The sequence below is a fragment of the Coregonus lavaretus genome (genome assembly GCF_964263955.1).
Source record: "Coregonus lavaretus genome assembly, chromosome: 34".
Lineage (NCBI taxonomy): Eukaryota > Metazoa > Chordata > Actinopteri > Salmoniformes > Salmonidae > Coregonus > Coregonus lavaretus.
The window spans coordinates 11978733-11993486 of record NC_140021.1 but is presented as its reverse complement, the minus strand read 5'-3'; the positions used below and the strand labels follow the sequence as shown (position 1 = coordinate 11993486).

At 45.8% G+C, this 14754-nt stretch overlaps 2 protein-coding genes across 2 annotated transcripts; both read left to right on the top strand.

Annotated features, from left to right (window-relative positions):
* The first annotated feature begins 2125 nt into the window (after positions 1–2125).
* Positions 2126–5437, top strand: cops9 (COP9 signalosome subunit 9). The gene is made up of 3 exons (XM_084152215.1): positions 2126–2289; positions 2736–2808; positions 5224–5437. The coding sequence occupies exons 1-3, from the start codon at positions 2227–2229 to the stop codon at positions 5259–5261; spliced, it is 174 nt and encodes a 57-aa protein (XP_084008341.1). The 5' UTR covers positions 2126–2226; the 3' UTR covers positions 5262–5437.
* A 2118-nt stretch (positions 5438–7555) lies between these two features.
* Positions 7556–14371, top strand: and1 (actinodin1; the record flags this gene model as incomplete). Its single annotated transcript, XM_084152112.1, has 7 exons — positions 7556–7628; positions 8797–8841; positions 10616–10758; positions 12288–12511; positions 12593–12764; positions 12876–13124; positions 13208–14371. 7 exons carry the CDS (start codon positions 7556–7558, stop codon positions 14369–14371), a joined length of 2070 nt encoding a protein of 689 aa, XP_084008238.1.
* Between the last annotated feature and the right edge of the window lie 383 nt (positions 14372–14754).

The following is a 14754-nucleotide window of genomic DNA, read 5'->3' as shown; positions in this document are numbered from 1 at the left end:
ACACAGGACTAGATAAGAGAAATAGATGAATAGGGAGGCCGTGACCCACCTCACACTCCAGTACAGTAGGTGACAGTGTATGCAAATGTAAAGAAGAGTAAGAAGAAGTGGTGTTGATCTACGCTAGGGGAAACTTTGATTGCGCGGCTGATTGGCGGGAACTTGTCGTTGGAAGATGGCGGAAGCAGATGTTCTGTTTGAATCAGATGGCATGTCAAGTGCAGATGAGAAGAATTAGATTACAGTGGCAAATACAAAAGGAAATTAGAGAAGTAAAGTGGTAGTGGAATCTTGGAAATCCAAGCTTAGTTCTGATAATTTTTTGGTCGGAGTAAGGGTTTTGGATCGATGGAGTTACCTGGGAGATCCGTTTGTAGTCCTTGTGAAAATTGTGGCTGCGTTGGGTAAGGTGGCATTGGTGAGAGTAACGAGAAGTGGGCTTATTTTTATTTTGTGTATCTTTGGAACAGAAGGAACATGCTCTGCCCCTCAAGAAGATATCGGATTGGAATGTGTGGTGTGTGGATCTTCGAAGCAGGGCGCCTATCAAGGGTGTTTTCTCTGAGGTGGCACTAGAAGTGAATGCAAAGGATATATGTGAAGAATTGGATCAAGTGGTTGGTGCACACCGACTGACTGGCATGGTGGATGGAGTGAGGAAGCCCAGTCCATCCATTCTATTGTTTTTTGAAAAAGTGTCTCTCCCTTCTCACATCTATTTGGGTTTTATGAGATACCCTGTGAGAGCCTACGTGCCCAAACCCATGCATGTGTCAAGTATATGTAGACGGGAGGAGTATCGTATGACAGCTGAGTCTAAACGCTACAATTGTGGTGGTGAACATGCACCTGAATTTCTGAAGTGTCCTGTTAGGGTGAAGGAGACGGAGGTGGCAAGAATAAGGACTGTCCACCATGTCCTATCTGGAGGCGGTGAGAAGAGTGGAAGAAAGGAGTGAAGTTGAAGAAATAATGGTAGTAGGTGTAGAAACACTAGAATATATTCTTTGTCAACAGGGGGATACTGACATGCTGCATGTTAAGAAGGTGGACTTTTTAGTATTTATTGCATTGGTTTTCAACTGCACAGTGCAAACAGAGAGAAAATCTGAGAAAATAGGCATCATTGTGAGTGCGGCTGAGGCATTACAAGGAATCCTGTCGATTAATACTTCGTCCTCACAGGCCCCTGAGCCTGTGTAGGGATGTGATTTGAATTGTGACTGAAGGAGTGGGATTATTTATTTATTTTTGTTTACTTTTGTTTACTTTTGTATGACGTTAATTTTGTTTTGCTACCCTGTACAGTAGGTGGCGGCAATACACCAACCTTAAAGAAAAAGAAGAAGAAGAAGAAGTGGGTATGCTCAAATCCCATGTCTGTATTGAATAGTTTATCATCTCGCAAATCTAGGAGTGACCTACTATTGGAGGCATTCATGTTATTATGGAGAATTGAGAGACTGGGTGTAGTAGTGCGATTCTGCTGGGTCCCAGCCCATTTGGGTATGGAAGGGAATGAAGTTGTAGACCAGATAGCCAAAAAAGCTTTAAAACAAGATATAATTGATATTAATGTTCCACTGGGTAGAGGTGAGGCCAAATGTAAGATCAGAGTCATTTTGATAGATGTGTGGCAGGAGAGATGGGACCCTGAGCCCAAGGGCCTGCATTTATATGCCCTCCAAAGAAAGGTTGGTGGACCAAGATTAAAAAGTCAGATTAGGAAGGAAGAGGTGGTGTTTGCTCGATTGCGCCTAGGACATTGTACTCGTCATTACAGCTGGTTGGCAAGCATGTGAATGGTTTGTGTCTGGAGTGCATGGTCGATTAAACGGTGGAGCATTTGTTATATTGTTGTAAGTATGTTGAAGAGAGGGAAAGATTGAAGTGTAGGGTCATTGTGGTTGGACTAGGTTGGGGGGGGGGTTTGAAGGGATTTTGGGGATGGGGGACGGTCTATTAGAAGTTAGTAGGGCTCTTTTTTATTTTCTCAGAAGTACTGCTTTCGGTAGGAGGATTTAGAAATGTGGAGCTCATGTTGTAAACCGTGATTGACCACACACTCCAGCACAGTAGGTGGCGGCACGCACCTTTAAAGGTTGTTTGCGGACCGATATTATATCATAGAAGAAGAAGGAGGTACAGTTTGCTTTGTTAACGTTGACAGAAAACAGCTAGGTAGCTAATATTCATTACGGTAAATCGTCAAAGACAGAAACTATCATGAAACCAGCGGTGGACGAGATGTTCCCTGAAGGCGCCGGGCCTTATGTGGATCTAGACGAGGTTAGTAATAATCAAGTGACACGAAAGAATCCCCGACCTAGCTAGCTACCATTGTTAGCAACGGTAACATAGCCACCTACAGTAACTAGTACAGTAGTGACTCGGATACAAAAAACGCCCGCTGTTATCCATTCATCTTGTTCAACACACAGTTGTTGGGAACTTGCTACTACTAATGTTAGCAAGCTAGCTATGTCTAGAAGGTTAGGCCTATACCTGAATTGGGTCAGAGGCTAGAAAGTTGTGCAGCTCTAACGTTAGCACAGACAGTTGTTTTTAACCTAGTTAGCTAAACGGTTAACCTTTTGTCTGACTGTAGACTAAACGAACTGTCTTTGTTTTCTTGTACTTTTCTTGTTGAGCTCATGTGTTTTCTGTACTTTGATAAATGGCTAACATTGTTATGAAACTGTATCTGTGTGTGTGCGCGCTTGTGTGTTCTTCAGGCAGGGGGCAGCAGCGGTCTGCTCATGGACCTGGCAGCAAATGAGAAAGCAGTGCACTCAGACTTCTTCAACGGTGAGATACACACTCACACACGGTAGGCAGGGCTGTAACTAGACTAGATCAGTGTTTCTCAAACCTATCCTTGAGTAACTCCAGCCATTACACTTATTTGTTATATTCCAGTACTAGAATTCCTGATTTAAACAAATCGAGTGCTGATGACCAGTTGAATCAGGTGTGTTGGTGCTGGAATAGATCAAACAAGTGGAATGGTTGGAAATACTGGAGAATAGGTTGGGGGAAACACTGGGCTAGACTGGGTAGAGGCTATGTGAAAGATCTAGAGGCTAGGAAGGGGTCTAATAAAAGTGTTCTGTGTAGGGATGTGCATCTTTCCCTTTCAAGACGGTTCGATACGTATCTAGATACATGGGCTACGATACAATACAGGAATTATATGTTTTAGCTAGGTTGAAACTAATTGATGCGATTCGGTTTGATGCGATACGATGCACTAACATTTGTTGCATAAACACATTCTGCTGCTGATAGAGCTCATGGGCCTCTGAGCTGACGTGTGTGTAAAATATGTATGTGTAGGTACCTGAGCTGAGTCATAAGGGAGACTAGGCATCTACCACCCCTCTACCAATATCAGATTAACGGGGACAATGTAGCCTGTTTTGTCTCCCCACGTTGGTTCTGAAATCACCATCACCCACATTAACTTGTCATTTTTGCAGATTAAGTGTTTGAGCTAGTAATAAGATCAATATTTATCGTTTACAGAAATGAGCAATGACATAGCCAATGAATATAAAGCACCATTTTGGATTTCACCCCCATCTCAAAATCAAATGGTTTTGACCGTTTGGAAGTTTTTACGGCGAGGTCTTCTCGTTTCGGCCATTCTGTGCGCCTGGCAAAAGTAGTTGCTCGTCACCCTGTATATCAAAAAAATTACCATATGCCCTGATTGTGTAAATCAAAACTATTGCTGATGATGAACCTGAACAATCAAAATAAAAACTATTGTAAGCCCCGTTCAACAGGTATAGCCAGATGAGAGTTCTGTCTCCGGTTCCTTTTGGTCTCTCCTGTAAAACACAATTTTTAACAATAACCTAGCATATTACATATGTTGTCGCTCAACTAATAAAGCCTAATATCACGCAAACCGTTTAAGCATTTGAATGCTGAATGTGCCGCGCAAATGTGCAAGATCAGGAACATGCCGCCTATCTCACGTTGGTCAGCGTGCGGAACTGGGCACTGTGCGCAGGCAGTTTGACTAGGCTACTGATATTGCCTGGGGTTGTCCGGCACGCATGCAGAATGACTTGTAGGTCAATGACTGTCAACGCAGTTACATGCAGTTCGACACTGAAATAGAGGACGCATCAGTTGTCACAAAATATTATAAGTATTTTCGGAAGGTAGAAATAATGTAATATGTGAAGAAAAAAGATGGTGAACCGGCGATTCGTAACGTTTGAATCGGTTTTCTGACCGATGCATGCTACATTTGGATCGGTTTGGGATCCACGATACACTCACATCCTAAACATTTGAATCGGGGACTGATGTGTGTTGGTGAATCGTTACATCCCTACATCTCACAGTAACTAACACACATTTTCCATGTAAATCTCAATTTACACATGCCTGCATGCACAAACGCAGACACACCACACAATGTAGCTAATGTGTTTTCCGTCTGGCAGTGTTAGCTACAGGACAAACAGTTTGTCTCAGCAGCACATGACCTAGAAACTGATCATTAAAAAGAGGAGAGGAACGTTAAAGAAGGAGATGTAAGGGGTAGTACTAGGTGAAGAGGGAATGGGAGGAGTGGGGGAGTAGAGAGGCAGAAGAGTAGGAAAAGAGACGATTAAGTAGGTAAGGACAAGGAGGAGAGTAGGACAAGGAGGGGGGGAGTAGGACAAGGAGGAGAGGAGATGGGGATGATAAAGGGTTTTATGGTTCCTGTTAGACTGAAACTCAGCAGGACACTTAGCCAGCCTGCCGCTTTGAACACACATACACACCCACACTCGCAACAAATGCACACACACCACATAACACACGCACACCCAGCAGAAAAACACATTCCCCTGTGATCTGTGGTGTCTGTGATTTTGTCTTTGAGTGGTTGTAGCTCCCCTGAAGCAGCACTCACATCCGTTAATATCAAACCTCTCCTATAACCAAAAGTCCTGAGAGCCCAGATACTACATACCAAATACTAACATATGGTACTACTGCATGATCTGTTATGAATCATACTGGACTACTATTTTAGGATGTTTTCAAACTTCAGCATGCCTATCATGTCAGTCATCTAAGTGTCAGCAGATAGGAGCTGTCAATCAAATCAGAAACTCACTGACGTATCTTTTCTTTTTCGTCTCTCTCTGTCTGTCTGGCTCTGTCTATCTGTTTCTCGCTCTGTCTCTCTGTTTTTCTCTATCTGTTTCTCTCTCTCAGACTTCGAGGATCTGTTTGATGATGAGGACCTGCAGTGAATGAAGGCCCTACATACACCCATGATTACCCGTTTGTGTGTGTGTGTGTGTGTGTGTGAGACTTAAGGATCCTAAGAACTGTGAAACCAGAACCATTGTCCAATGGTGGAAATGCTTAGGGAGATCCCCCTCACTACCACTGTGTTTGTTAAAAATAAAGTATCTTTTAAAAAGCAGGTGTCTGTGGATCCCATACATTCCATAGCTGGGCTAAATGATCAGTGTGGGTTTAGTGTGGTCGTGTTTCGATGTGCTGCGGCAGGCAGGTCTGTAGCCGCTGCGAAACACCTGTTAGTGGAGTAATAATTACATACGCCATAACATCACATGCACACTCATACCTATAATAATTATATACGACATCCCCAGTTAACATGAGCAGTACGTTGATGGCTACTGGACAGCAGCTCTAAAAGCTTTATAAGGCCTTTGTAGCTTCATAAATCATTCAACCACACCAGGTCTGTCTGTGGAACATCTTGCTCGGCTGGTACCAGTATGAGGAGGAGGAGGAAGAGGAGGAGAAGTTAGTAGTAGTAGTAGTTACCTCCCGAATGGCGCAGTGATCTCTGTGCCACTACAGATCCTGATTCGAATCCAGGCTCTGTCATTGCCGGCCGCGACCAGGAGATCCATGGGGCGGTGCACAATTGGCCCAGCGTCGTCCATGGTAGAGGAGGGAATGGCAGGCAGGGATGTAGCTCAGTTGGTAGAGCATGGCGTTTGCAACATCAGGGTTGTGGGTTCGATTCCCATGGGGGGCCAGTATGAAATATTAAAAAAGAATGTATGCACTCACTAACTGTAAGTCGCTCTGGATAAGAGCGTCTGCTAAATGACTAAACATTTTAATGTAGAGGGTGTCAAAAAGGTTGTCACATTTGGCAATGGTCCGGGTTGTATTCATTAGTGCACACCGTAGCAACATAAAAAGTTGAGATTAGATTAATTTTTGACGGACTGCATGGCTACAAAACACACAAGTGACAAATGCATAGATTATATCCATCTCTGTGTGGCTGCGACCTAGTTGGAGTGTTTGGTGAGTCCCAAACCATCACCTTTTAGGTTTGGGTGCTATTGCATCTTACAGGGACAATGCTGGAGAGCCACTGTACGGAAGCAGGACCTGTGTGTGTGGAAACCCTCTGTTACAGGGCAGACGTGTCTGAACAGTAGAACTAATGAGGAAACTAGCACCTGAAATTCCTGATGGGCAGACCAGCTGTCAGTGTGTGCCAACAGAGCTGTCTAACAGTAGCTAATAGGCAGGATTTTTGGGCCTTCCTCCTACAAAATGGGTTCTGGGAAGTGCTTATGTGGCACCTTTACTCTCCTTTCCCCCTTCATTATTTCCCCTGTATTTCCTTGTCTCCCTCTCTGTTTTCTTTCTCTTTCTCTCTCTCTCTCTCTCTCTCTCTCTCTCTCTGTAATTATGTATGTCTCTGATTGGTCAGGTGGTTGAGCTTGCAGCAGCCAATAGCAGCTCTGGTAGCAGTGCCCCTCGATCCCCTGGGAAGGTTTGTGTGTGTGTTAATAATCAGTGTATGTTAATGATCAGGGGTCCGTTTAAAACCAGACCAAACCATTTTCGGGGGCACAGTCTTGTCAGTAGGGTCAGAGGGACAGGGTGCGCCAGGAGTCTCTCACATACACACACTTGAACATCCAGCCTCTGAACTGGCCAGTGGGCTTCGTCTGATACAGCCTCTCAAGATCCAACAGAGAGACTCCACTACACACAACTACAGGTAAGACAACAACAGGCTGTCAAGGGTTTGGTTGTTTGTTGACATCATAAATATGACATGCTGATCAAAACTAGACTTTGACCTGATGTCTTTGTCAGGTAAGTGATAAGATGGTTCTGATCAGCAGAGCGGTGGGGACCAGAGACTTTAGGTCAGGATTAAGTTCAGTTCAAGGTTGGTTTAAGTCCAGTTTAAGGTCAGGTTAGGTTTGAATGCTCAAACACCTGTAGCCTGTGTAGGAGAATCAACCAGCAGTGCAGCCTAAACCCCCTGATGAGACTCAGACAGAAGACCCTCTGAGGCAACAGTTTAGATGGGTGGAAGCAGACCCGGTGGTGGATGTAGACTGGAAACATTGTTTGAATTTTTTGTTGTGGGAAGCAAGACAACTAAAGGTGATTTAGCCGGACGAGGGTACTAACAGTCTCTTCTACAGCATTCACTACTCTTCATTAGGAATGGCATGAGTATAGGAAGCACTTTATTTGACAAACTGTTTCCACTGGTATTTACTTGAAATTGTCCGTAGGAGAGGAGGAAGCCATGGCTGGAGGGAGCAGAGCGTTGTTCTACGGTGTGTTCACTGCTGCTCTGCTGGTCACCATGCTGCTGCCTGGTGAGTCACATGCCTGCATGCACGCTCAAGCAAACATAGGGGTTAATGTTAGGATGGAGTTTTTATCCTCTCCTACCTTACTCCTCCTCTCCTCTCCTCACCTCGCCTATTCTCAAGCCCTTGACTAGTTGAATCAGGTCTGTTATTGCTGGGCTAGAACGAAAATGTCCAGTCCTGAGGGTAACCAAGGAACAGATTCGGAAACATTGTCTTAACCCTAACTAAAACTCAGAACAGTCTCTGTCTGCCTCTAATTATCACCTGTTGTAATAACCTCACCATATGTAACTGGCTCGGATAACTGCCTCCATCCCAGCTGTTTCTGGTTATATGTTGACATGATTGACAGTTCCCCTCAGGGGAATATCTACTGAATCTCCTCTTTCCTCTAAAACTGTCTCTCAAACAGACCCATAATCCTAACCTTAACCCATCATGTATTTACAAGGGTAGAGGGATGGAGGAGAGGGAGGGAATTCGGGTGCGTTCTTTCATCGTTCCAACACTTGTAAAAGATTATTACCTGTCAGCATCAGTCCCGCTCTCTCCTCCCCCCTGCTCCCCCTCTCCTCCTCCTCCTCCCTCCGTCCTGTAAAGGCTGTTGTTTCCAGATGTTCCAGTCTTTTACTGGCTCGTTAAATATAGTACAGCGGATACACTGAGACAGCAACATTTACCCCAACACCACACATACCTCCCTCCATCCATCATCCATGCATCTCTCTCTCCTTCTCTTCCTCCATCCCTCTCTCTCCCTCTTTACCTCACTTCCCTCTTCTCTATCTCTCTACCTCCATCCCGCTCTGTCCTTCCCTCTGAAAACTGTTAGCACCTTTTCCCTGTGGAGATGAAAGAGCATGCATGCAGAGGTGTGTCTACTGTTTCTTACACACACACTCAGGGAGCTCTGTAAGGTAGCTGGCCCAGTTGGGGTCCACTGTTACAGGCTCACCTATAAAATCTACAAAGAGCCGAAGTCACCGAACCTCCAGGCACCGCCAATTACCCCTGCCCTGTAAACCTGTGTGTGTTTAATAACACACCTTTACACCTGTATATTACACTCGCAGTGGGGAAAGGTTCTTAGTAGTATATGTAAGAATGTTTTGGGCTCTGCTGCTGACGCATGGCAACATCTAACTCTGACTGTGTGTGTCTGTCTTCTCAGAATTCCTGTCGGCGGGGCCGGTGTTTCAGAAGCTCAATGGAGATGGTAAAAACACCACTACAGTACCAGTCAAATGTTTGGACACACCTACTCACTTTATTTTTACTATTTTCTACATTCTAGAATAATAGTGACGACATCAAAACTATGAAATAACACATATGGAATCAAGCAGTAACCAAAAAAGTGTTGAACAAATCAAAATATATTTTTTATTTTAGATTCTTCAAAGTAGCCACCCTTTGCCTTGATGACAGCTTTGCACACTCTTGGCATTCTCTCAACCAGCTTCACCTGGAATGCTTTTCCAACAGTCTTGAAGGAGTTCCCACATATGGTGAGCAATTGTTGGCTGCTTTTCCTTCACTCTGCGGTCCAACTCATCCCAAACCATCTCAATTGGGTTGAGGTCAGGTGATTGTGGAGGCCAGGTCATCTGATGCAGCACTCCATCTCTCTCCTTCTTGGTCAAATAGCCCTTACACAGCCTGGAGGTGTGTTTTGGGTCATTGTCCTGTTGAAAGCGCAAACCAGATGGGATGGCATATCGCTGCAGAATGCTGTGGTAGCCATGCTGGTTAAGTGTGCCTTGAATTCTAAATAAATCACAGATAGTGTCACCAGCAAAGCACCATCACACCTCCTCCTCCATGCTTCACGGTGGGAACCACACATGCGGAGATCATCCGTTCACCTACTCTGCGTCTCTCAAAGACCCGGCATCCAAATCTCAAATTTGGACTCATCAGACCAAAGGACAGATTTCCACCGATCTAATGTCCATTGCTCGTGTTTCTTGGCCCAAGCAAGTCTCTTCTTATTATTGGTGTCCTTTAGTAGTTGTTTCTTTGCAGCAATTCAACCATGAAGGCCTGATTCACGCAGTCTCCTTTGAACAGTTGATGTTGAGATGTGTCTGTTGCTTGAACTCTGTGAAGCATTGGGCTGCAATCTGAGGTGCAGTTAACTCTAATGAATGTATCCTCTGCAGCAGAGCTAACTATGGGTCTTCCTTTCCTGTGGCAGTCCTCATGAGAGCCAGTTTCATCATAGCGCTTGATGGTTTTTGCGACAGCACTTGAAGAAACTTTCAAAGTTCTTGAAATGTTCCGGATTGACTGACCTTCATGTCTTAAAGTAATGATGGACTGTCGTTTCTCTTTGCTTATTTGAGCTGTTCTTGCCATAATATGGACTTGGTCTTTTACCAAATAGGGCTATCTTCTGTATACCACCCCTACCATGTCACAACACAAGTGATTGGCTCAAATGCATTAAGAAGGAAAGAAATTCCACAAATTCCATTATAATAATATAATATAATATATAATATAATAATAATAATATAATAATATGCCATTTAGCAGACGCTTTTATCCAAAGCGACTTACAGTCGTGTGTGCATACATTTTTGTGAATGGGTGGTCCCGGGGATCGAACCCACTACCTTGGCGTTACAAGCGCCGTGCTCTACCAGCTGAGCTACAGAGGACCATTCCAGGTGACTACCTCATGAAGCTGGTTGAGAGAATGCCAAGAGTGTGCAAAGCTGTCATCAAGGCAAAGGGTGGCTACTTTGAAGAATCTCAAATATAAAATATATTTTGATTTGTTTAACACTCTTTTGGTTACTACGTGATTCCATATGTGTTATTTCATAGTTTTGATGTCTTCACTATTATTCTACAATGTAAAAAATAGTAAAAATAAAGAAAAACCCTGGAATGAGTAGGTGTGTCCAAACTTTTGACTGGTACTGTACCTAACAAACATACTTTACATACACAACAATGTTTGATGCTTGATGTCTCGCCAGTAGGGGATGCCACTGAAGAGACAGTGGTTGCGATGGCGTCAGCAAGGAGGCTTGTCCGTAACCGTAGAAACATCAGCTGGTACAAGCAACACTCAGACTTCTGGAACTGGTACAAATACTTCACCGACAATGGAAACACGGAGGCAGTGAGTACACTGAGGAGTTTGGGGGGTTATCCGTGAATGGTCCCAAACTTTCTGGTCCCAAGGGGCCCAACAGTAACTAACCACAGACCTTCAGAGTTGAGTATCACCTGCTTAGAGATTAAAATGGATATTGTGTTTGAGAATGACATGGGAACCTTGGGGAACTCCACAGGTATCTCTACTCATGTTATTGGGTTTTCCCTAGCTTTGGCTTTGCTCTTTATGAACCTCATACAGTGAGGGAAAAAAGTATTTGATCCCTTGCTGATTTTGTACGTTTGCCCACTGACAAAGACATGATCAGTCTATAATTTTAATGGTAGGTTTATTTGAACAGTGAGAGACAGAATAACAACAAAAATATCCAGAAAAACGCATGTCAAAAATGTTATAAATTGATTTGCATTTTAATGAGGGAAATAAGTATTTGACCCCTCTGCAAAACATGACTTAGTACTTGGTGGCAGATTTGACAGTACATGGCCCCGTCCATCGTCCCTTTGATGCGGTGAAGTTGTCCTGTCCCCTTAGCAGAAAAACACCCCCAAAGCATAATGTTTCCACCTCCATGTTTGACGGTGGGGATGGTGTTCTTGGGGTCATAGGCAGCATTCCTCCTCCTCCAAACACGGCGAGTTGAGTTGATACCAAAGAGCTCGATTTTGGTCTCATTTGACCACAACACTTTCACCCAGTTCTCCTCTGAATCTTTCAGATGTTCATTGGCAAACCTCAGACGGCCCTGTATATGTGCTTTCTTGAGCAGGGGGACCTTGCGGGCGCTGCAGGATTTCAGTCCTTCACGGCGTAGTGTGTTACCAATTGTTTTCTTGGTGACTATGGTCCCAGCTGCCTTGAGATCATTGCCTTGAGATCATTGATCCTCCCGTGTAGTTCTGGGCTGATTCCTCACCGTTCTCATGATCATTGCAACTCCACAAGGTGAGATCTTGCATGGAGCCCCAGGCCGAGGGAGATTGACAGTTCTTTTGTGTTTCTTCCATTTGCAAATAATCGCACCAACTGTTGTCACCTTCTCACCAAGCTGCTTGGCGATGGTCTTGTAGCCCATTCCAGTGTAGGTCTACAATCTTGTCCCTGACATCCTTGGAGAGCTCTTTGGTCTTGGCCATGGTGGAGAGTTTGGAAACGGATTGATTGATTGCTTCTGTGGACAGGTGTCTTTTATACAGGTAACAAACTGAGATTAGGAGCACTCCCTTTAAGAGTGTGCTCCTAATCTCAGCTCATTACCTGTATAAAAGACACCTGGGAGCCAGAAATCTTTCTGATTGAGAGGGGGTCAAATACTTATTTCCCTCATTAAAAGGCAAATCAATTTATAACATTTTTGACATGCGTTTTTCTGGATTTTTTTGTTGTTGTTCTGTCTCTCACTGTTCAAATAAACCTACCATTAAAATTAAAGACTGATCATTTCTTTGTCAGTGGGCAAACGTACAAAATTAGCAGGGGATCAAATACTTTTTTCCCTCACTGTATACCTCTAACCTCACCCCCCCCCCCAGGTCCAGGAGCTGGACAGGGTCTACCTGGCCTACCTCCAGAATAAGAACCGTGCAGAGGGACGTCGCTCCTACAAAGCCTACCTGGGCCACCTAGGGGACATCTACAAGGCCTGCGCCGACTCAGAGGACCCAAACTGTGTGGCCTCGGCCACTAGCCGGCCCAAACCTGAACCCCCCAAGGCCCCTCCCAAGCCCGCTCCTGTCAAGGCCTGTGACCCCTACAGGTCAGTCATGTTCATTTATGTCTGTGTTATATCATTTTATGCTCATGAATTGAATCTAATCTAATCTAATCTCCTGTGTAGGGACCCATATTGTCTCTATGCTGCCATGGCACACGCCAAGAGCCAGCCCCCACCTGCCCCTGCCCCGGTCAAGGCCCCAGCCCCCCTGTATGTGCGCTCCCCAGTGGCCGTTAAAGACCCTCATTCTGGGTACTACTACTACTCCCCCGCTGTTCAGCCCTTCCTCTCCAAGGTACAGTATTACTACACTATTACTGCTATTACTGTACCACTATACTACTGTATATTGTCTATCTCTCTATCTGTCATTAACATAAGTATTATTGTTTTTATTCCCATCCAGGAGCAGAAGGCAGAGCTGCTGCGTATCTGTTCAGCAGAGGATGTGGAGTGTCTCCAGTACCACCTGAGAGCTGCTTTCGGTCACAAGCCTTCCGCTGGGCCCCTGCCTTCCTACGCCCACCTGGGCTGTGACCCGAAAGACCCTGCCTGTAAACCCCAGCTGGTCCAAAAATCCCCCTCCGGCCTCTTCCTCCGTTACCCCAACTGTGACCCCAGAGACCCTCGCTGTGCCTACGCTGCATCCCTACAGGTAAGATTAGTATGTGTTGTCATCATCATTATAGCGACTATCATGGAATTGTAATATCATCATGACTGTCCTTCCGTCACCAGGCACCCCGTGCCCCTGCAACCCCCGCCCCGGCGGGTCCTGGTTCCTGCAACCCTCTGTTTGAGGACGGTTGTAACCCTCTCACCGCAACCAAGTACGCCACGGCACCAGAGGAGTTCAAGGAAGAACACAAAGACGAACCCGCCGCAATGCGCGCTGCACCCCCAGTTCCCGAGCAACGCAGCGACCCATTCGCTATGTACAGGGATGCTTATGCTAACGCTAATGGTAACCGCCAAGGCAGTGCTCCAAGCTCTCAAGCTAGTGACCCATATGCCATGTACCGCCAAGCCAGTGCTCCCAGTGCTCAAGCTAGCGACCCATATGCCATGTTCCGCCAAGCCAGTGCTCCCAGCACTCAAGCTAGCGACCCATATGCCATGTACCGCCAAGCCAGTGCTCCCAGCACTCCAGCTAGTGACCCATACGCCATGTACCGCCAAGCTATCGCTAACGTTCAAGCTAACGACCCATACACCATGTACAGGCAGGCTAATGCTAATGCTAACGATCCCTTCGCAATGTACCGTGAAGCTGCGGCCTCCATGCACAGACATGTCCCCCCTTCCCCACGGCAGCACGCCCCAGCCCCCTCTCCCCGCTATGAGGAGCCCCCCCAGGAGGATCGCCACCCGCTTGGCCCCCGGGGAAAGACCAAGGAGGGCTATGAATGCTTCATCGGCTACGACCAGGAGTGCTATCCAATAGCCCGCGCAGAGCCGCGTTCTGGCGCCCACCGTAACACCGCCTACCCCGCCGAGCCCTACGAGCCGCATCTCAATGCTGATGGATCAAGGAACGGAGTCCTTGAGCCTTCTGACCCCGACTGTGACCCAGAGTACGACACCAACTGTCGCCTGCGTCGCTACGAACCCCGGGAGGATCTGCTGCCAGACACCAACGCCCAAGCTGTACACCAGGGGGAGCCAGAGCACAGCCAGGGGGAGCCAGAGAGAGACAGCGAGGCAGAGTCAGAGCCATACCAGAGTGGCCAGGAGGAGACCTACGGGGCTTACCCCCCTCCCTCGCAGGGGCTGTCGTACGGGTCCTACCCCTCACCCCAGCGGGGAATGCCCAGCTTCCAGGACATGCTGAGAGGATACCGAGACCAGTACCCTGAACAGGACGACCACAGAGCATACGCTGCTGACTACCGCCAAAAATAAATACATATACACATATATACACACTGCATACACAGACACACACTGCATATGCCATAAAGACTACAACAACAAAACTAACACACCAGCCAAAAACAGGAGCAGATTTTTAATACAGATATTTAATACAAAATAATAAAAGGCTGCTTGAAGTCTGACACACACACGTCACGTACGTACGAACAGGCACACACACACACACACACACACACACACACACATAGTAATGTGCTGTTAGCAGTAGGAGTTTCTCTCCACTAGATGTTTTATCTGTCAGTTTATTAGCTTTTATTAATTGATTAATTGACAGTAGTCGACGATTGATCCCCTCATTATCACTGGAATATTTAATAAATTCTCGCAGCTCTGCTTCGCTTCTGTAGCTA

What these genes read in the sequence shown, in the direction of transcription:
- cops9 (XM_084152215.1), top strand. Translation starts at nt 2,227, where the DNA reads ATGAAACCAGCGGTGGACGAGATGTTCCCTGAAGGCGCCGGGCCTTAT. An exon ending in CTTATGTGGATCTAGACGAG is followed by an intron (nt 2,290 to 2,735) that starts GTTAGTAATAAT and finishes TGTGTTCTTCAG; the next exon opens with GCAGGGGGCAGCAGCGGTCT. An exon ending in GCACTCAGACTTCTTCAACG is followed by an intron (nt 2,809 to 5,223) that starts GTGAGATACACA and finishes TCTCTCTCTCAG; the next exon opens with ACTTCGAGGATCTGTTTGAT.